The sequence below is a fragment of the Pteropus medius genome, unplaced genomic scaffold (assembly GCF_902729225.1).
Source record: "Pteropus medius unplaced genomic scaffold, Ma_sr-lr_union100, whole genome shotgun sequence".
Lineage (NCBI taxonomy): Eukaryota > Metazoa > Chordata > Mammalia > Chiroptera > Pteropodidae > Pteropus > Pteropus medius.
The window spans coordinates 1,235,240-1,257,378 of NW_024340696.1; the positions used below are offsets into that span (position 1 = coordinate 1,235,240).

The following is a 22,139-nucleotide window of genomic DNA, read 5'->3' on the forward strand; positions in this document are numbered from 1 at the left end:
TCTGCCTCCCTCCTCCATTCATGTCAGGAACTAAAAGTTGACTATGTTCTTAATATATTTTGTTTGTAGTTTCAAAGCATTCCGTCTTACATTTTGCAGCGTTTTGTTTTTAGGACAATGTGTTGGTGGTGGAGGTCTTTAACAGATGCACGTCTACCCGCTTCACCCCCCTCAATATTCTATCTATCCATTCATATCCTTGGTCATTCAATATTTTCTCTTGGTTCTATGGAAGTTTCAATTCTAGGTACTGAGATACCAGGAGACACCTGTCAAGATTCCTCTTATTCTCATAGCCTGTGAAATTTTTAATCAAGTATACGGGAGGAGGAGAAAGATAATTCCATGTGAATTAATGTTTTGCTACTCAAGGAAATAAAGTTCTGGATTCTGTAGCAAGGACTGCTGTCCTGTGTGGCCTTGAGTGAGCCTGGAGCTCTCTGGACATTCTCTGAGCGTTGGTCTGAATGTAGGAATAGAGTTTGTCTGGGGTCCGGATGGGTGCCCCTTCTGCCCGCCTGCTTGGGTGCTGCAGCTCGTGACTTTAGGCAAGTTACTTTTCTTCTTTACACCTATATTTTTCTGATCTGTAAAATGTGACTAATACAAGCTCAGCAGATTGAGCTAATAGTGTCTGTGTAGAGACTCAGTGCCCAGCAAGAAAAGTGGCAGGTGATATTGCTGATGCTGATTATTGTTTCTGCTATGACTGGGGTTCAAACTTCAGCTAGTTCAATGTCTTGATCTGCAGGAGATATGGGCACAAAGAGGGCAGTGTCCCTAACGACTAGAGGTTTGTGGCCCAATTGCAGGAAAGACAAGTACCCTGTTCACATTAATGCATGACGAAAATGAGATAAATGCTCAAGTGCTGGTGATTTTCAGAGGCGGGAGAGTTCGTGGCAAAAGAGCCACTTTTTATTGAGTCCCTTCACATTTAGCTCATTGAGACCACTGTCAACTAACTCTCTAAGATACCCATCTATTATCATCCCTGTTTTGTGCACAAGGTAATGATCTCAGATAAATTAAGCCACCTTCTCCAGGATCACACATAGCAAAGGAGAAGCAGCACGTGGTACTTGAATGCAAAGTCCGTCAGGCTCCAAGCCCATGTTCTTCCCCCCACATCATGCCATGTGGCCCCCACCTTATTGGTTCCCTCTCAGAAGACTGGCCTCCCCTCTGTGGTCCCCGAGGAACCTGGGCCCTCGGCAGTGAACTCTCCAATCTTCCAGGCCTTCTCCCCTGTCCTATAGGGCTGTTTCCACACCTTCCCCACCTTGGGTGCTGAATGATTAAATAGACTTCCAGGTGGGGCAGAATATTAAGAAATCCTTCTAAAATTAGGTTCCATTTAAGATGGGAACAACCGACAAAGGCATCGAGAGCAAAGGGAAGGGTACGGCTCTTGGTACACCCCTGTGCGGCCGTCCTGCTGGCCTTCTGTTGTAAGCTCTAGGAACAGAGAGGCTGGGACTCTTTCGTCTTTTGATTCCCAGTGGTGCCACCATGTGATCTAGCATGTGGCTCGGGAAGGGTTTATTAGGAGGCATGAACTCAAAGCCAGTAGTGTCCCAGGTCAGAGTAGCGTTGGGAAGGCTGCCACCCCAGTCCCCATTGTTGGGGTGTGATGGTGGGGTGATTGTTCTTTTCAGAGGGGGGATTCAAGCCACAGTCCTGGGCCAAGATCATGTGCACTCTCCCTGCCATTGGTGGAATTGGAGTTTAGAGGGTGGTCGACCCCAAGGATAGGCTGAAGCTATTCCAGGGTCAGAGCTGGGCAACAACCAGCCAGCCAGTATGGAAGGAGTGTCTCTGGGTCTATGAAGGGATTGTGTTAGGTGCTGCTGGGCATGCAGAAATGTCTCATGTCCTTGGACTTATCCCCCAGGAGGGCAGCATCAGGGGTCAGTGCATCACCACTTCCTCACTGTGTGAGCCTGGACACTTTTCTTCCTCTCTGTGCCTCGGTTTTCTCATGTAAAATTGAGACTGTGGATTGTAACTTCCTCAGAGATTTTTGGTGAGGATTAAATGACACATGCAAAGCACTTTAGCCCAGTGCCTAGCACATACTAAGTGCTTAAGACATTTTAGCTGTTACTGCTGCTACTATGAGAACTACAATTTGATGGAGAGAAATAAGGTATAGGAATATTAAGAAAACTAATGCAGTCACCCAGGATCTGGTATGCGCTAAGTTCTTAATGCCTCTTAGAGTGTATTAGAAAGCGTTAGAATGTACTTGAACTTAAGCTCCAAGAGATTAATGATGTACTTGTTCATTGTAGTATTCCCAGTGCCCAAATGTTTTCCTGGCAGCCAGTGGCACCCGGTACATATTTGTTGGGTGAATGCTTCCAAAACCAAGCTCTTTCCTGCCTGAGGGCCTGTGCAGTGTTCTTCCCGCTGCCTGGCATGCTCTGCCCTAAACTCTATTCTTAGTAAGTTTCTTCTCATTTTTTACAGCACCACTTCAGAAAATCCTTACTGACCACTGCCCTCCGCCCCACACGTCCATCATTGTCATAAATTATGTCAGTGCATGTATTTATTTCAGACACTTTGTCTTTTTCTTTATAACATTCTTGGTAATTCACAATTACTCACTTATTTATATTTATTTATCCAATCTCTGCCTCTTTGACTGGATCATATGCTCCAGGAGGGATAGGAATCAGTCTGACCCCCAGAGCCTCAGACCCTCCACAGTGCCTGGCAAACATCAGGCATTGAGGAAAGTCTGGTTGAATGAACATAGTGGAAGTGTTTAGGGGAAGGACCATGATACAGAATGGGTGACTTTTGTTTCCAGTCATCTGTAAAACTGAGACAAAGATAATACTATTTACCTACTTACCCTATTTGACCAGATGATGGCCGGGACCAGTGAGATCATTTGATTAAGGTATGCTGTAGCTTGAAAAGTGCGTGTTCATATGTTCACTCATTTACTCACCAAGCCCTGATTGAGCCTCCCGCTCTGTGCTCACATGCGGAAAGGCCACTGTGTGTGTCTCTCGGCACAGCTGAATGATGAGTTCCCACAGTCGGGAGTGTTTTTGTCCTCCTCACATCTCTGGGGCCTACTACCGGCCAGGAACTCAGTATGTGTTTGGGAAATGGCCAAACAAGTGAAAGCACTTGTGAGGTGGCTATACGGATGAGCGAAACTCTTAAGGGGTGAAGGAGTTGAGGGCAGGCGAAGAGGCCATGGTGGTAATAGAGCGGTTGTACTTGGGCTGCTTGTCTGTATTTAGTTTGTCCCATTCAGCCAGTATATTCTGTGGAGGAAGATATTCGTACTACTCTTGGATGACAGGCATTAGGCCAGATTCTGGCCGGATGATCATTTCGATTTTCTACCTTGCTGATGTACCCACTCTAGGTAGTTAAGTATAGCAAGCATGGTCCTTGTATCTTAGTGTAGCTCCCCTAACGTTCTGCTGACCTCTCTCTTCCCCATTCTCTGTCTGTCATCTCCTTGGACTGGCCCCACCTTGTCGGGAGGCCCCCAAGGCATTCTGGTTAGCTTTCTGCCTTTCCACTGCAGCAAATCATTAACATCACACTTCTGTCCCCTCCTGGGTTCCACGGCCAGCAGGTCAAGGCTCTTCCAAAGAAAGCTGGCTAATTATATCCCTTGTCTGAACAAAATCCCACAAGAAGAACAAACCAGTGGCATATAAATGGAGCTGGGGTGGGAGCGGCACCCACTGGCTTTTTAGCATTGTGGGGAAGTGGCTTTTGAGGATGTGTTTCATCTCAGCCCCCTCTCTCCCTGATTTGAGTGGAACTAGCAGCCGCTCTCTCCTGCTCACTCACTCGGTGTGTTAGACTGTGGCGCTGTGCTAGATCCAGAGATCTTGCTGCCAGTGGAGTGATAGGGAGACAGCAGAACAAAGGGAAACGGGCCTGGAGGCCGAACGCTGGATATGGGGTCAGGCCGCCCAAGTTAGAGGAGGCTTGTCGCCAAGTGGCAGAGAGTTGGTAGCTGAATTCTCGTCGTTATCTCCATCTGCTCATGGTTCAATATGGGGCTCTTTCCCTCTTTTTTTTCTGGCCCCTTTTACTCTCCTCCCTCACTCCTTTCAAGGACATATTTATAGTCTTTACTTTCTTTAGGACCCCTCCTCCCAAAAGAAAAAGAAATCAGGCTTTCTAGCAAGATAACCCAAGTACAAAGGCCTGAACATTTTAAAGTCGTTAGTTATTATTTTTCCCTAACCTGGGATTTGGGGGAGACTAACTCAGGGTCTCATCCACAGACCGACGCAGAGAAGCACTCGCAGGTGGAGAGGAATTCCCTGTGGTCTGGTGAAGATGTCAAGAAATCCGACGGCGGATCAGACAGCGGCATAAAGATGGAGCCAGGGTCGAAGTGGCGGCGGAATCCCTCGGACGTGTCTGACGAGTCTGACAAAAGCACATCGGGCAAGAAGAACTCTGTCATCTCCCAGACAGGCTCGTGGCGGCGAGGCATGACAGCTCAGGTGGGCATCACCATGCCGAGGACAAAGCCGGCCGCCCCAGCCAGCTCGCTCAAGACGCCAGGAACCGGTGAGTGAGACGCAAATGCTATCTTGTATCCACAGCTGCAGTATCCAAAACTGCAGTCACCCTAGCAAGGACTTGACATTGTTTTTAAGTCCCTATAAATGCTCTGGTATTTCTTCTTAGGGTGTAGACTCTGCTAGTAACCAGCTTTCCAAAAGGTTCACATCTTTACCTTTTTCCAAGTGGAAATACGTAAGCATGAGAACTTTTAAACTCTGAAAACTGTCCCAGTGCGGAGGCATATCGAATTGGTATGACCATGTGCTGGGTAAGAGCTAACATACCCACTGCAGGCTATTCAAGGTCATATGTTTACGAGCTGTCGGTATAGTGAGTTGATGTTTTCCATGATTTAAGGATGTGTGTAAACGGGGCACTGTTTTTGCTGGAAGGCGGGGGTACCTCCTGAAAATGTTAGGGACAGCTTTGTGATGGAGAGAGGCAAAAAGGTCAGAAAAAGCAGGATCTCTTCCCCAGACACATCAGTAATTGGCTGGTGTTGCTTTTTTCTGGGTAAATTTAGACTGCTTTGCACATGAGTAAAATCATTGACATCTCCTAAAAGGCTCATGGTGATGGTAGTAGACGAGATTATCTTTATAAAAAGCTCTGTTCTCTGATTCCCAAGAATACCACTCTCCCCAAGGAGAAAGTGAACCAGTTCTTTAAAGGAGGGGAAAATTGTAAACGGACTGAGCTAGATGAGCTGGCTTCTTGGTTTGCAGGCTAACCTTACTGATATCTCTCCTAGGAAAAACTGACGATGCAAAGGTTTCTGAGAAAGGAAGGCTGTCTCCCAAAGCCTCCCAGGTGAAGCGCTCGCCATCAGATGCAGGTCGCAGCAGTGGTGACGAATCCAAAAAGCCCCTCCCCAGCAGCTCCAGGACGCCCACTGTCAATGCCAACAGCTTTGGGTTCAAGAAGCAGAGTGGCTCAGCCGCTGGTCTGGCCATGATCACAGCCAGCGGGGCCACTGTCACCAGCAGGTCAGCCACACTGGGCAAAATCCCCAAATCATCTGCACTTGTCGGTCGGTCTACTGGTCGGAAAACGAGCATGGATGGGGCTCAGAATCAGGATGACGGGTATCTGTCTCTCAGCTCCCGGACAAATTTGCAGTACCGGAGTTTGCCACGGCCCAGTAAGTCCACCAGTCGGAACGGGGCTGGGAACAGGTCTAGTACTAGCAGCATAGATTCCAACATCAGCAGCAAGTCAGCGGGCCTGCCGGTGCCCAAGCTGAGGGAGCCTTCCAAAACGGCCCTAGGCAGCTCTCTGCCAGGTCTGGTCAACCAGACGGATAAGGAGAAAGGCATCTCGTCAGACAACGAGAGTGTGGCTTCCTGTAACTCAGTGAAAGTGAACCCGGCAGCCCAGCCTGTGTCCAGTGCGGCTCAGGCCACTCTCCAGCCAGGGGCCAAGTACCCTGATGTGGCCTCTCCCACGCTCCGCAGGTGAGTGAGTAAATGGCACTGAGCAGAACTGGAATACAGGGAATGGTGTCCCAGATTAATAATTTTCTGTTCCTTAGTTAAAGCAGGCTCTATCTTCTTCATTTCAGTCCTGAGAGAAAGCTGTTTGGTCAGATGCTGCCAGCAATTTTGCCGTCAACTGTTTTCCCATGTTGGGATGAAAATCCTAAGCCTCTGGAATCAATCATCCTGGGTTTAAATCTTAATTAGCCAGCGTGTAACCTTTCTTAACATGTTCTTCCTCAGTTTCCTCATCTGTAAAATGGGGATGCTGATACCTACCGGAGAGTTCTTGTGAAGATTATATAGCCATATCTTGCTCCTTGTTAAGTACTCAAACTTGGCTACCATCCAGGATGAGATCTCAGATGTGGATGAGTAGCTCAGGGGAAGCAGACTATTTTTTTCCTTATCTTGTTAATTCTGTGGCTGAGATTCCTCATCATTATGCTAGACAGTGATCTTGGCCAGATCCTTTTCTCAAATAGTCCAGTATTCCCTGCATGCTTTTTCATAACTGCGTGCATAATTCCAAATGAGTCTCTGAAATTTAAGCTTCCGTAAAAAATGATTCTTAAAGTAGACGTGTTTCTGAAAAAGAAAAATTAATTTCCTATTACCTTAAAAAGGCGTTTTCCCACCTTTCCACACTGGATGGAAATTTTTACATGAAAATATTATTATTCACTGATGTTTTTTTTTTAAGTTTCTTTTAAGTTTATACAACTTTAGCTTTTTCACATTATCCCATTATAATATCCACCGGACCATCTCAAACTCCAAATGCATAGTACAGAGCTCATCCTACCTTCCCAGGAAGTTCCTTATCATAGGAAAAAATAAGTTTCAAGGATAGAAAACCAAGCAGTGGAAAAATAAAAATGATGTGCACATGTACCTATTTGGGGTTGAATAGGAATGTTTGAAGAGACTTCAGAAAAAGCATTCCACATGAAAAGTATAATGAAACAGTTCACACTGTTCTTTGTCTAGACTTGATTATTAGAATTTTAGTAATGATTATTTTTCAGGGGAAGGTCCTATCGGACTGCTCTTTGTTGTTTTAACAGATTGCCTTGTAAATGAAAATTTTCTCAGTTTCTTGCCTCAAGTATTATATGTAATATTCACTCTTTGGTATTATAAATTTCCTTCAGTAACTACAAAGGTATTTTACTAGACCCTTAGGCTATTGTAATAGAATACTTGAAAATGCATGCAGCTTCTTAGGTTGTTCTACATTGAATACTTTTTAGCCAATTCCTGGTAATTACATTTTTCCTAAATTGTTAAGATGTTCTCAGTGCTTTTGTTGTGCATGAGCATGGAAAAGATAAATCTTAGGTGAAGTGTGATCCGGAGGATTAACAGACAAAAGATTGGGCTTTTCTGTGCAGTTTACACATAGCAAGATAGGGCAATGAGTAAAAGTGAAGAAGATAGATCAGGATTTCTAACAATTGGAAGTGCTTGGCACTGGAGTGAGTTACCCCTTGAAGTAATGAGATCTCCATTACTGGAAGTGTGTAAGCATTCTAAAGCCAAGATTCTACAATAGGATATTTCATTTTCTAATCGTCACCAGGCAAAAGGTTTCTTATCTGTCACTAGATATTGTACCAAGGATTGATGACGTGGTTGTTTGTTTTTACAATAATTGAGATTTGTAAGGACTCTTTGGAGAGAACAGAGATCAAACCCACACCACTGAGTATCTAGAGGAGAGGCAACGTATCATTCTATGCAGTCGTCCATCATTTTGCAGAGACACAGATTCCAGGAGAGTTTTAGTGAATGGAATTAATTGCCTTACTAGATCTGTATCTCCCCCTGATGTTAAGACAGTTCTACCATTCTACCAGGTATCTTTCTGCCAATGGAAAAGGGAGACGTTTGTGCCATTCCCTGTATTCTGACGGCACGTTTTTGGCTAAATAGGGAGCACGGAATGAAATGGCATCTCTGTGTATCTATCACAGAGACGCAGTTCACACCGTGTGTCTGCTCTAATGTCTTGTAAACCCAGCAAGGTTTCTGTGTACATCAGTGGGCAGCACTAGCACACTCTGGCCCTCCCATCTTTCAGGCTGGGCTTTCATTAAAGGGTAAACCTGTAAAGATAGTTTTCCCCAGGTGCTTTCCAGATCTAGACTCAGGTTCTTAATTCTACATGTCGTGCTTACAAATCAAAGTGACCGGATCTTTGGAGTTGAACTCTCATAACCCAGGTGCCTGCTTTGTGCCTGGGGTCACGGATACAAGGATGATATAGACAGCTCTTTTCCCTCTAGATGTTTCTTGGGCCAGGGCAATTTTCTAGTTACTCTGTTTATGGAAAGAAAGGGAAGCAAGATCTTGGACCAGCATGGATAGTCCTGTAGAAAAATTTTCCCCCTTTGATCTTTGGCTCAAATAGAGCCAGGTCTCAAATGCAGCCTAGAATTGAGAGCTAGAGCCTTGTGGCGTGCCAGCGTCCCAGCCCACTATCTGTCGGCCTGTCCCAGTGGGAATGACTGTGCCTCCCCCCAGGGACTCACACCGCTTTTACACCTGTGCCCCACCTTCCTTTGACAGCTCAGAGCCCCTTGGCTCTGGTTGTTCATCTGGCACAACCCTTTGTCTCTTCACAGACTCTTTGGTGGGAAGCCTACCAAGCAAGTACCCATCGCCACAGCCGAAAACATGAAAAATTCGGTGGTCATCTCCAATCCTCATGCCACCTTGACCCAGCAAGGTAACCTAGAGTCCCCCTCAGGCAGCGGCGTCCTGAGCAGTGGGAGCAGCAGCCCTCTCTACAGTAAGAATGTGGACATCAACCAGTCTCCACCAGCCTCCAGCCCCAGCTCAGCCCACTCGGGCCCCTCCAACAGCCTCACCTGGGGCACCAATGCCAGCAGCTCCTCAGCAGTTAGCAAGGATGGCCTGGCTTTCCAGTCTGTCAGCAGCCTCCACACCAGCTGTGAGTCCATTGACATCTCCCTCAGCAGTGGAGGGGGGCTGAGTCACAATTCCTCCACGGGCCTCGTCGCCTCCTCTAAGGACGACTCCCTGACTCCCTTTGTCAGAACCAACAGTGTGAAGACCACACTGTCAGAAAGGTTGGTGCTGTGCGTTTGGCTGCCCGTATCTCTCAGAAAGACACCCTTCCAAGAGTCAAAGGATTATCTTAGGGATCCCAAATGTTAATTCACCTTTGCCTGAGAGATTTCTCTCTTCCTAATCACTGCTATCTTTCCATGGGGAAACCAGTTTGGGATGGAATTAAGCTCAGCTCTGCTTCCTGTTATCTTTTTCATCGTGGTTATTCTCAGTGCTCGGAGCTGCTGGAAGTATCTTGGGGGCAGATTTAATGCTTTCATTTGAAATAGCATTCCACCTTTGAAAACCCTTCCATTTTACTGTTCGTTCCACTGCTTCTTTGCCCTCCCCTTGTAATTGTACAAGCAGAGTAGGTGGCCGGCTGCAGCCATGGGGTATGCGGTAGGATGTCCTTTAGGCAGCTGGGTCAGCTTGGTGGTCGTCATGGCAAACACCCTCTTACTGGAGGGCTGCTGGCCAGTGATAGGAAATCAAGAAACCGGAGCTTCCTCAGAGCTCTGGATTTCACTGCAGTAGTGATGTGCTCAGTTTTTCCATGTAGGGGAGAAAGAAAGTTAGGATCAGCACTGGGAATGTCAAAAATGTGCTAATCATTGTATATAACAACCCTGTCTCCCTTTCTTCCAATCTAATGTTCCTTCTCTTGTTTTCTACCTGCCTGGATTTCTAGCCCTCTCTCTTCCCCTGCCGCTAGCCCTAAGTTCTGCAGAAGTACTTTGCCCAGGAAACAGGACAGGTAATGCCATGGTAGGCTGGGGACCCCACCGAGCCTCTAGGTTTCTCTACCCATCTGTGTCAAGCCAGATGTTTTGTGTGAGGCTGTTGGCCTGAGGCTTCCGCTTGTGTTCGTGGCTCCGGTGTAATCTGTGACTCCCCCGGACATGCCAGTGAGGGTCTGCTCCGCTGTCCACTGAAGCCCTGGGAGAGGTGGGGTTGGGCTGACCCCTCCCTTGCCAGCTTGGGAAGGAACCGCAAACCCGCCACTTGAACTGGGGCAGCAGAAGCTCTCACTTGCATCTCAGCCTTCCTGTGGCATGCTCCTGCTTCCCACCCTTCCCCCTCCTCCTTCTGCTCCCCCTTCAAGCCCAGAAATGGTTTGCCACCCACCGTGCAGCTTGACCCTCACCTTTGTCTCCCCCACTTTCCCCACTCCCCACGTAGCTGGCTCTTCTCCATTGCAAAATGCTTTGCTGCAGTTTGGTTCCTCATGTTCTGCAGGCTGCTGTGTTCTGTGTGCCCATTTCCTGTAATGATAATGAAAAAGAATACGTAGAGTGTTGAGACCTTATAAATGAAGAGGCTTGTTTGCCCCTAGCTGCCCTGTGGGTGGGCCTCAGAGATGGATATTGACCTTAAATTTGTGAGGGAGCTATGGCTTGGCCAAACATAGCAAACAGATGTTGTTTCATGCTAGAAAAAAAAATTAATGAAAACCCTCTTCACCCCATCGACAGCAAAAACTTTGTTTTTGTCAGATTCACAGACCAAGCCTCTAAACCCTTGTTCTTTGGAAATCCAAATGCCTTGCCTTTATCACCCAGCAAGTTGTAACATGCCCCGACTCGGGCCTGGGGCTCAGCTCCTAGCTACGTCCAGTAAGGACGGCAGAAACTAAAAGAGACCTGGAATTCACTTATGAATTCCAAATATGCAGACTGCAGGCCTCTTGAACCCCTCCAACAAGTCCCTTCTCTCACTTGAAGTCATCGCCAGTGGCACTGGGGGTGGGCCACAGTTAGCAGTGGTGCAGAGAAGCTGGCTTCTCCCTCTCCGAGAAGCAGTGGTAATAGTGCAGAAATGGGCGACTGGGCGGCAGAAGGCACAGGCTCTGCTTCAAGGTTGGGCAGCCCCTGAGTTTTGCTTTGCACCTGTGGAAAAGAAGGAACGGTCGGGGTCGAGTGGCTCAGGCCTCCTGGTGACTTGGGGTAAAGTATGCACTGGTGTCAGCGTAGACCGAGGCTTGGGTTTCTCGGCTCCCCGTGGGTGTGTTGCATGCCCAGCTGGGTGAGGGAGCACTCCTGCCAAAGTGAATCTCTTTCTCCAGATCTCTTCAGTCCCTTCTTAGCCTTTCCCTCCTCACATTGCCTGCTTTTTCTGTGCTTCTCTGAAGTTCTCATTTTTGTTTTAACTTTCCTACAGTGACCAGCACCTTGATAGGAACACTTTGCCTAAGAAAGGACTCAGGTATCTGTGTTTCCTCCTTGCATCCATGCCATCTGGTGTGGCTTTGGGGCTTGGCTGGTGAGGGTTCGGGCTGGGTTGGGGTCTCTGCTTTGGCCACTGCAGTAGGACCTCAGACACTGCTCCTCTTACACCCTCTCATTCTCATCTCTCCATTTGTTGGCTTATTTGCTTGACAGAGGCTGTGCTTTTTTCAGGCTTAATGTGGTAAAACCATGTCATGAACTACATACCCGGGCAAGCCCAGGAATCAGTTAGTTACTGCTACTTCTGGGGCCAGTGGGTGTAATCGGTGAGCACTTCACCATGGCCATTCTGTTCACGGGCTGTCCTTTAAGAGAAAGGACATGACTTGTAGCATGTTGATTTGTTAGCCAGGACAAGAGCAAAGGAGGGAGGAACTGTTTTCCCCAAATTTGAAAATATTTAACTTTTTAGCCCATAGAAAATTGCTAAGGACCGATACTTTGCACTTGTCTAAATAATCAAAGATCTAGTCGGTTCTCAATGCCTAACAATACATGGATATGATTAGTTTTTGGTGAAAAGAAATAAAAGACTATGAGGAAGCAACATCCTTTCATTCATTGTAAGTTGTGGCTGGGGCTCATTTTTGTGCTAGTCCTGGTTAAACAAGATGCTATAAGTCACCATTGCTCACACCATCTACTTCACTTTGCCAGTCAGCGGAACTTCAGTTCTGACGCCTTGCCCCATGGTCTTAGTGTCTTATGTTTGCAGCTGTCATCCCCTGCTCTCGAAACACCTTCTTTGTAGCATCAGCTTCACTCAGCACTAAGCATCGTGTGCTTTTGCAAGAAATGGAACTTGGGATGAAATGTTTCAATGCTGTCATGTGTGTCTGTAGTTAATAACTTGTATCTCTTAAAGCTGAGAGCATTGTGAACGGTAATGTGAGGTAGGTATTAATGCTTCCTAAAAATAGGAGATTTGAGTAAAGCCAGTTCTAAGAATCTAAGAATAAAGGTATTGTAAAAAATTCCCCTACAGCCATCCTGTGGGAGGAAGTTCAGCAGTATGGCCTTAGAAGGGGGAGCTTGCAAGGCTTTTTGTACTTAACAGTTTTCATCATGCATATAAGGGCTGATAATTAATGGCCATGCTAGATGCTTAAATGATGGTCACTTTTAATATGAGTACGACATTGATGGCCCACTGCTGCCCTAAGAGGAAGCTAATCTCTAGATATATTAACATTTCATAATGCTGTATATATTCCTTGAGCAGATCTATCCTATGAAAATTATGTAGCTCTGGCTTTTTAAAATTGGTTTTTAAAAAATTCAGGCTAGGGATATATGACAGGCTGTCTTCAAGCAGTTGACGTGACCTAGAAAGTTACATTCCATCAACTAGAGCAAAAACATTAAGATACATTTTTACATTTGGTCTCACTCTCCCTTTCTAGCTCATTCCCTCCACACACACACATCCAATACCAACATACCAACTCTTTTTTTAAGTCAAAAGAATCCCACTATTTACATAACACCCCATGGTAATTTGTTTATAAGTCCAGAGGTTCTCTGGCCACTTGGGCGCTTTAGAAATTCGAGATGCTGCCTGTGGGCATAATGAGAAGAGCACGGATTTTGAAATCAGACAAAATAGATAGAAATCTTGGCACGTGACTCAAGGAAGGACCTCACCAAGGCTTCAGCAAGATAACATCCATGAAGGCACTTAGCTCATTGAAGGTATTCAGTACGTTTTTACTAAATACATTTCAGAATAAATGAGGAGATGGGCCACCTGGCTTCTGAAGACCCTCGCCTGCATGAAACCCAATGATTTGGGGTTCTTTTTATGAAGACTTGCATATGCTAGATTGCAGCAACCACTGGAAGCGTCTGTGTCCTCACACCTTCCTTTTCCTGTCTGGTTTCTGATATGCTGTGATTCGTGGCCACTTGTATGTGCTCTAGAATGCAGATGTCATGAATTCTCCTCAAAGCTCTAATAGCAGCTTGTTTTGTTGCTTCAGTCCTGTCAAGGTGGGGGCTTTGGCATGACACTGTCATGAATCAACACGTTACAGATACGCCCAGTGACGGCTTTTTTGAGCATTCACCAGTCTTGTTCCCTTTTATGTATTCCCTCCAAACTGAAAGGAATTGCAAATTTCCCCAAAGGCGGCCACATAGCAAAAAAGATTTTGAGAAACTTCTTAAGTTTCGGGATGTGTAGTGATCTGATTTTATTTTTAATATCGTCTTCTGATATATGCTCATCATCAGCTCCACGGAGTTCATTTTCACAAGTGTTGTTTGTAGATAATCCCAGCTTGATTTCCGTCTGTCCAGGTATACTCCCACTTCCCAGCTTCGCACCCAGGAAGACGCAAAAGAATGGTTACGGTCCCACTCTGCGGGAGGCCTGCAGGACACCGCTGCCAATTCCCCCTTTTCCTCTGGCTCCAGTGTGACTTCTCCCTCTGGAACAAGATTCAACTTTTCCCAGCTTGGTGAGTAGCCTTCTGTCATTAGCTGTGTGGATCCACTCCATGGGGAAGAGGTTAGCTTATATTTTGAAAGAGACGTGGTCTCATCACTCTGAAGTATCTGATCAGTATCTGATCAGCCTTCAGCAACGTAGTTCGATTTTAGGAGATAGATAGCGAAAGAACTAGAGAAAAGTTTTTGGTATTCTAATCAGTAATTTTCTTTTCGTGATTTGTATTAGTAGGGTTATAGCAAAGAGCAAACTATCCCATTTTTGAGAAGAATGTATTCTATTTCTAAGACCTCTGAAGAAGTAGGTTTTACAGCACATCCCATGTTTGGTCATCCTCATTGCCTTATTAAGCTAGAAATAAAAACCAGGTTTTGATTGAACAAGTGCTCTTGGAACTGCCTCCCATTGACATAATGCTTTGACCGGCACCGTGGGGGGAAGGAAAGGAATTTGTAACATGGTCCCTGCTGACATGTCAATAGATTCTTTTTTTTTTTTTAATTAAATTTCAGCTTTATTGAGGTATAATTGACATATAAAATTGTAAGATCAGTGGATTCTTTTTTTAGAGAGACAAACACAGCCAGGCAGACTCATAAATAGAGTAAACGAGAACAATCCAAAACTTTATAGGAAACCATTTGAAAACTACATATGATCAGATAGCAAGTATTCTATACAGACAGAAAAAGGAAAGATCAGTCCTGGCTGGAATTACAGGAGCAGGTTACATGAAGGTGGCAGGATGGGAACTGAGCCTTGGAAGATCGATGGGCAGTTGTGGGGGTGGGAGCTGGGGCCGAATCTTTTCCAGTCTCATCTCATTCTTCAGAGAGGCAGCTTTTCTGAATATGGTAAATAATAAACTCAGAGTCTTTAAGGATAGGTGTGGCTTGTAATCAAGTAGGGCTTAACTCTTCATTTTCAGTTAACTAAAGGAATCCTTCTGAAATATCGTGCATTACTAGTAAGAAAGCTAGTTTCACTGAGGTAAATGTGCCCCTTTTGCACTGAAGTTCTTTAAGCATCATTATTCAGGATTCCCTCTCTGAGGCAATGCGACCTGTGTGCATATTGTTCTTTCCCAGCCGTAACTCTTTGAGGCAAAAGTTTCTTGTCATGCACAAATGCTTCCCATCTGATCAAAAGCCTAGTTAGACTATTTTGGGCTTTTGGCTTTAGAGAGAATTGTTCCAGATGAGCCCAGGGAGTAATTAGCTCATGCCTGGAAGGTGACACTAGCTTGTCTGAACGTGCCAAGTTGGAAAGCTGAGGCCCAGAGCCTTGCTTTGGAACCGACCCACCTTTCCTCCCTTATTTTTAGCTCTCAGCGTGTAACTCAAATGCTGATGTGACTACCTTTTAGAAAATAGACAAGGGAGAGAAGTTGGCAGGGACAGATATGACTGATAACGAGCGGTCTCCTCTTCGTCCCCATCCAGGATTTAAACAGAGACACGAATTTCCAGCCTTTTGATTCCATTCCTTTCGTTCCAGCGAGTCCCACCACTGTCACCCAGATGAGCTTGTCCAACCCGACCATGCTGAGGACCCACAGCCTCTCCAATGCTGATGGGCAGTATGACCCATACACTGACAGCCGCTTCCGGAATAGCTCCATGTCCCTGGATGAGAAGAGCAGAACCATGAGCCGATCGGGCTCATTCCGGGATGGGTTTGAAGAAGGTAAGCAAGGAGACTCACCGTCTCCCAGGTGAGGCAGCGTGGCTGATGCTCCTCTATGCCGGGTCCACTTCGTTGACCTGAAAGCCCACCTGTAAGTGCTTCCAACTCTCTCACTTACTCTGGGGGTCGGGCTTGGGAACTCTGAATAGAAGGAAGGGTCTGACTCTTAATTAACCTCACAGGACTTTAGGGAAAAGGCTGCTGGAAAACACTGGTGAACCTTATTGCTGACTGAGTTCTTCTCTAGGCTTCCTTCTCCTGGATGTGGGCCATAGCTTCTTGGCACGTACCTCCATCTTGAGGTTCAGCCCCTGGCTCACCAGCTCGGCAAAGCAAGTTCCTGGAGAGTTCATTTCGCTGTGCTGACGTACCCGTGTGGCTCTGGGGGGCTGTGGGCAGCCGTGCCTCTTTGTTCCGCTCCAGAATTTCCTGCTTCTCTATTCAAACATCAGTTTTTTAAGTTTGTTGCATTCAGTGATGCCCTTTTCCTTCTTTGCTCACTAATTGTGAATATTTGGGGTTGGATTTTTATGTTTTGTTCATTTTAATCAGAATTTTGGGAGGAAAAATACTGTGGGCAGTTTGCCAGCCATCCTCCTAACTCGGTTCATTTCTCTTTCCCTTTGTTCCTTCAGTCAACAAGTGAGGTAGGGGAGCAGGCAGTCAAAATGTTGTGGAGGGACATCACCCACTCCCCCAAAAGCTTCCCAGAGGTGGGACTGCTAGGGTATTGGAGGCAGCACGCATTGACTAATGAATGGTTATAAGTTTGTATTAAGACCTCCAGCGTTTGAATTCCAGTTTCACAGCTACTTAAGTATATGATCTTGGGTGATTACTTCACCTCTCCGTGCCTCTGTCTTTTTTTCACTGGTAAAATGGAAGTGATAGTACCCGGCTCATGGAATTATGAGAATTGAATGAGATAATATATGTAAATATTAACCCAATAACGTTGTTACATGTTATAGCCTGTAAACTCGGCTTCAGCATCAGTGTCCTGGCAGCTGGAAGTCCCCAGCCAGAGGATGGAGCCCAAGCTGAGGGCTGTATCTCTAGTCAGGCCCCCCACCTCACACTTTTTTTCTTTTGCCAGCAACAGAACAGAATGTGGGAGGAGAGTCATATGTGTCTGTGAGAGTTAGGAAATGTGCCCAGCATCCTCCTCGTAGGAAAGAACAAATCTCTGATTGTTTCAGAAATCCCTAAACAGGTCAAGAGGGAGAGAAATGCAGAATACGGGCTTCTGCTTTGCCTAGTGTACTTTTTTTTTAACAGAAGTTTTAAAAGGTTTAGTTACAGAGCAGTTGCCCCCCCGGTTGATCTCTTTAGTGACTTAATTCTCTCCACCCGATTTATGTATCATTTGTGTCCAGTGACATTCAGTGAGCAGATGCAAGTCTGTAAATCCATATATGGGAACCTGCTGGGTTAGGATTAAGGAAGGGTGGAGCCCAAATGACTGAGAGCATTTCCCTGGATTTAAGAGCTAGAAATTAGTGCTATTCCTACTCAGAGCAGTAATACTGGAGGATACGTTGACCCTGAGGTGAAGGAGTAGGCAATTTGTCTTGAACTCTTTTTGGTAGTCAGGGTGCTAGCCAAGCATGGCCACAGAGCATTTCCCAGGCCTCCCGTGACGACGTGCATCTGGAGTGTGTCCTGTGCCATATTCATCTCTGTCATGTGTGTACCTGAGTGAACTGTGTGCAGTACTGAAACTTGTCCAAACAAGCACACTTCGCTTCATAAAGGTCCAGGAGCATTACAGTATCCTCATCAAATAGCTTTTATTTATTCCATCTGGAATCAAGCTGTCAGGCAGCACAACTGTGGAATATCTGGGATGTCAGAGTGACATCGATCAAAAGTGCTTGCCCACAAGCGGTGTCTAGACTTTTGTAAACCCTAATGATTCATGATGACGTGGAACTGAAGCGCAGAGGTAAAAATCAAATATGAGGGGAAGGGAGTAAGGACGGCTGTCAATAAACACATAACAGTTTGGTCTTTTGGGAAATTTGGCACCAGATTGATTTTATTTCTTCCGGGGCTATTGCATTACAAAAACAAAATAGGACTTGTGCGATTAGGTGTTGTTGATTCCTTTGGGTAAGGACTTTTTCCCCCCTTCTGAATTTATAAACAATATTCCAGAAACATTTGGGAAAAAATTTCACATCTCATGTCATCTGATGTTTGGACCAAATAGAACCTCCTTATACGAATCAGTCAGGTATATCACATGGCAGAAAGCAGGATAGAAATTTAAGAGGAATTAACACAAATACTTTTGTAAGGTTTTGTGGAATTAAATTTCACGCTTTCTATTTTGAAGGAAGCAGGAATCATAAACATGTAGATTAAATACAAGCATGGCCCACCTGCAACCTTTCAGAGTTATTTCAGGTAAATTAATTTCCATCAGATGCATTATACATTCTTAAAGTCGACTTTAATAGCATACATTTAAAGAGATGCTTGAGACATCTTTTAAGTGGATGTCTTTGGCAGGGGTAGGGGGTTGGGGGTGAAGTGGGAATTCAGTGACTCGACTAATCTTCTCTAAAGAACGCATGCAGTCTAAATCAGTTCATATGAAATCCAAAGGAGCAGAGCAGCTTTTAATAATGAAGTTTTGTATTGCAGCTCACTGGTATTTCTCGCCCCCGAGTTGCAGTTGCAATTCAAATCCTGGCACCTTCCCTGTTAGTAATGACACTTTGGGTAAGGGACCCTGCTCAGTTCCTGTTCACTAAGATGTAGAAAATAATTGTACCTGCTTTAAATATTGAAGTAAAGATTAGGTGAGAGAAATCCTGGAAAGCATTCAGCAAAATGACTTTGAAAGGGGCTTATAGTAAGTAATCAATGGTAACTGTTGTTATAATTTTCATGTATTTTATCCTCCCCAAGGGCCATTTCATTCTCATTTTTGTTTATGGCAAAATTTGAGGCCAAAGAAATGACTTGAGGATTTTATGCAGCCAGGACCAAGTCTTAAACTCTTGATTCTCAGCCTTCTGTTTTTCTACTCAATTCTGTTTTGACGTTTGGCTCTGCCTTGGTCATAGCTGGGCTTGGTCATAGCTGAGGTGAACTGAGATCCTTCATCAGTGTGTTCTCTGTTTTCAGTTTTATTTCCTTTGCTGGTTGACAGGGTGGTCCATGTGCCATCAGAACTGTATCTCATGCTCACTGGCTTCTTTAGCAGTACCCAGTGGTGGAGTGAGAAGTAGAGTGTGATGCCTAGATCGCATTCTCTCTCTGTTCCTGGTGCCTGTGTGTGCTTGGCCACATCATTTAGCCTGTCTGAGCTTTAATTTTCTCTTATTAATTGGAGGAAGAAACTTCTGTCCCGTCTGAGAATATTAACCTACAAATTCTCTGTGATGATGAGGATCACTTCAATCAATAGTGTAAATAGAAAGTGCTTTGATTAGTATGAAGCTAACTATATATATGAGATGCCTAAGTATGGTGTTAGAGCACTTGATTGCTTTATTGGCTGGAATATCCCCACTTGTTTCATTCTGTCTAGTGACTTTACCCCTACCTAAAGCATCTTTCTTCTCAGACGTTGGTCCTGGCTCATGCCTATCCATAGATTGAATGAGGGGCTTAGAAAACCATTGTAAAAGATACCAAAGAGCTTTACCTCCCACCCTACCCCCTCCCCGCCCCCCCAAAAAATAGAAATCAGTACATCAAGTCACTCAGGGCAAAGCAGTCTGTAGACAGCAGATCCTGTTCTTGCATGTTTGTGACCTTAAGCATGTCATTTAACCTCTCTGGGTTTCAGATGGCTCAATGGCAGAGATGGTCTAGATATTCTCTGTGTTTCCTTATAACTTAAAAATATTGGTGGTATAGGTTGAAAATGCCAAAATGCTCTTTTGGCTTTGTAACTCTCATATGCATTTTGTTGTCCAGAAGTATCCAAGCCACGTAACCCAGGCTCTGACTTGGCTCATTTCATTTGAAAGAAGGCCAACTGCAATGGTTCAGGCAAGCCACATTCTATTTGGGGTTGACTCTGGAAGTCAAGGAATCTCTCTTTGGACCACAGCCTTGCTGTTGCTATTTACCAAGTAAGAGGAGTTAATTACAGAGAAAAATAAGTACCTCCACCCAAACCCTGCCAGATGTGCTCTTCTTGGCCAATAGTCCCAACTTACACTAAAATATTACTGAAGGCAGTGTTAGTAAGTCTGTGAAGTGGAGAAATATAAGAGAAAAAAACTTCGATTTTTCAGCAGCCGTAGGTGATACAGCAACCCTGTACAGGCTTCTGGAGCAGGCATCTGGCAAGGCAATGTGATTGAAAGGTGTGATTAAATAGTAGCTATAAGTAACCCACCTCTCTTCCCCCAACTTGGCCAACTTGGTCTCCAGTATAATCTCCCGACTACTGTCACAGGGCTAAAGTAAGTTACACCTTTGGAACGAACATTAGGTCACTAGGTGGGGACATGAGAGGCCTCTGTTAATCTGTGGACATATTAACACTGAAAGCCATTATTGGCTGTTAACACCTTACACTAATTTTTTGTGGGGCATGGGTCAGATGAGTCATAGATGGAGGAAGAATGGAGGCAAAGATCTACAACTCTAGGCATTGCTAAGGAGGGTGGGTATGAGTGATGGTGCGGGGATAGCCTCAGAGGAACAGGCACTCGCTAAGAGAGAAAGAGGGCTGATAGAGCAAGCCAAGAGCAATGTGGCTTCAGGGGAAGAAAGCCCATCCAGATGGCAGTCAGAGAAATAAGGAAAGGCTCCATGGAGAAGATGTTGCTTGAGCTGATCCTGAAGGTTTGGACAGAGAGAAATGAGATGCAGGGCAGTGAGGGAGTGGGGCATTCCATTCGTGGTCAGGGGAGCTGTACCCAATTTAAAGGTCTGTAATAATCTCCACAGGCATCTTTCTGTCAGAGGAGTTGTTGAGAGATTACCAAGTAAATGTCATTAAAGATTCTGGGTCCCAAAAAGAGAAGTCAGTCAGAATACCTTGTCCTAGAAAAGATGATTTTAAAAAATTTCATGAGAACAAATAATAAAATGTCTCCCCTTGGCTGAGGGCAGGAGGGGTGCTAAGAGACTATGAGGATGGTTCTAAGTCAAAAAGTTCCAGTCAGAAACATAAAAGATGACACTACGTGCTTGTCATTTTGGATATGATGGAAATCGAATGAAGAATCTATATTTCAGTGGGCATATTTTCTAAATAAATGTTTGTAAACAAATGTTCATTCATCTAGAATTAATTTACTATGGCCAACAGCCTCCTTGATATTCAAAATAACCAGCTTATCTTTTTGCATATACAAGTGACAGATGCTAGCAGGTGTAAAATATACATATGCAACACTCTCAACTCTAAAGGAATACATTTTTAAAAAAGAAAGGAATAAGATATGCTGGAATGATAGCAGGTTGCATCTGGGTAATAGAATTATGAGTCATACAGGTTATGGCAGTGAATGTACTTTGTAACGCTTCTCTGTCCTTGAAAATTTTTATCCAGTAATCATGTATTATTTTGATAGTCAGGAAAAAAATAGTATTTAGAAGTTTGTAGGGGAAAATGTGTAATAGAAAAGTACTAACTTCCTTAACAAATTATTCCTTATTTGGCACTGACATATGGCCAAACCAGCTAAGGTTGGGTCAAAGTGAGATTAAGTTGCTCTGAGCCTAGTAGTGTGCCCTATGATGCTGTTTCTTCTCTCCCCGCCCCCCACCCCGCCCATTTTTGGCTCCATAGCAGCCAGCTGTGCGATTTACCTTTTTCTTTTTTTTTAAAATAGTTCACGGATCCTCGCTCTCCTTGGTTTCCAGCACGTCGTCAATTTATTCTACAGTAAGTATAAATCAATGCTAATGTAGCTCTGATCATGTGAGTTGGGGTTCCTTTATCAAATCTGTCAAGAAACAAATATAAGCATTTTTCTTAGAGTATTTCCATTAGAAGGGATCAGTTAATTAGGGAACAAGATTTGAAATTCACAAACAGCTATTGATTATATTGTACCAACCAATAAATCGGGAACTGGCTGAACTGGCTGCTTCGTTAAAGCGGTATTGCGCTGTACATGGGAACTAGTTAGAATGTGTGAGAAGCCTTGACTACCTGCTTGTCGAATCTGAAAGGAAAGGCCTTGAACAACTTATTAATCTTATGTCTGCCTCAGTTTCTTTATCTGTAAAGTAGAAAGAATAGCTGTCCCTACCTTGTGGAATTGTAATGAGGATTAAAGGTCGTGAAGGTTACGTTTTATTACAATATAAATTCCTTGAGAACAAGGACTTTTTTTCTGTTTTTATTCCTAGTGCCTAATAAGTGTTCAAAAATAGGTTTGCATAAAATAAGAAAATGCCTGTAAAGTAGTGAATACAGTGCACACAGCACAGAGCGAGCACTCATAAATGTTCCCTATCAATGAGAGTTTTACTGAACAAAAGCCAAATGTAATCAAATATGATACTGGATTTGTTCAGTGGTATTTACTTTTTATAGCTGTGTGTATAACTATTTGAGAATTCTTACAGGAAAAAAATATTTTGTTGATTGAGAATTGGAAATTCTTTCGCCCTTAATTCAGTTTTTGGTAATGCAGGTTTCTAACCTATATAGCAGGACAAACTATAAGTAAAAGGCCACCACAG

The 22,139-nt window shown here is 44.6% G+C and overlaps 1 protein-coding gene across 1 annotated transcript in view; it reads left to right on the forward strand.

Moving 5' to 3' along the window:
• The window catches only part of NAV2 (neuron navigator 2), a 367,075-nt gene that overhangs the window by 300,602 nt on the left and 44,334 nt on the right, over positions 1-22,139 (forward strand). The window contains 8 exon segments of the mRNA XM_039865579.1: positions 4,272-4,563; positions 5,312-6,014; positions 8,663-9,130; positions 9,802-9,867; positions 11,271-11,315; positions 13,637-13,797; positions 15,285-15,473; positions 21,281-21,333. Of these exon segments, the coding sequence (XP_039721513.1) occupies positions 4,272-4,563; positions 5,312-6,014; positions 8,663-9,130; positions 9,802-9,867; positions 11,271-11,315; positions 13,637-13,797; positions 15,285-15,473; positions 21,281-21,333 (1,977 nt within the window).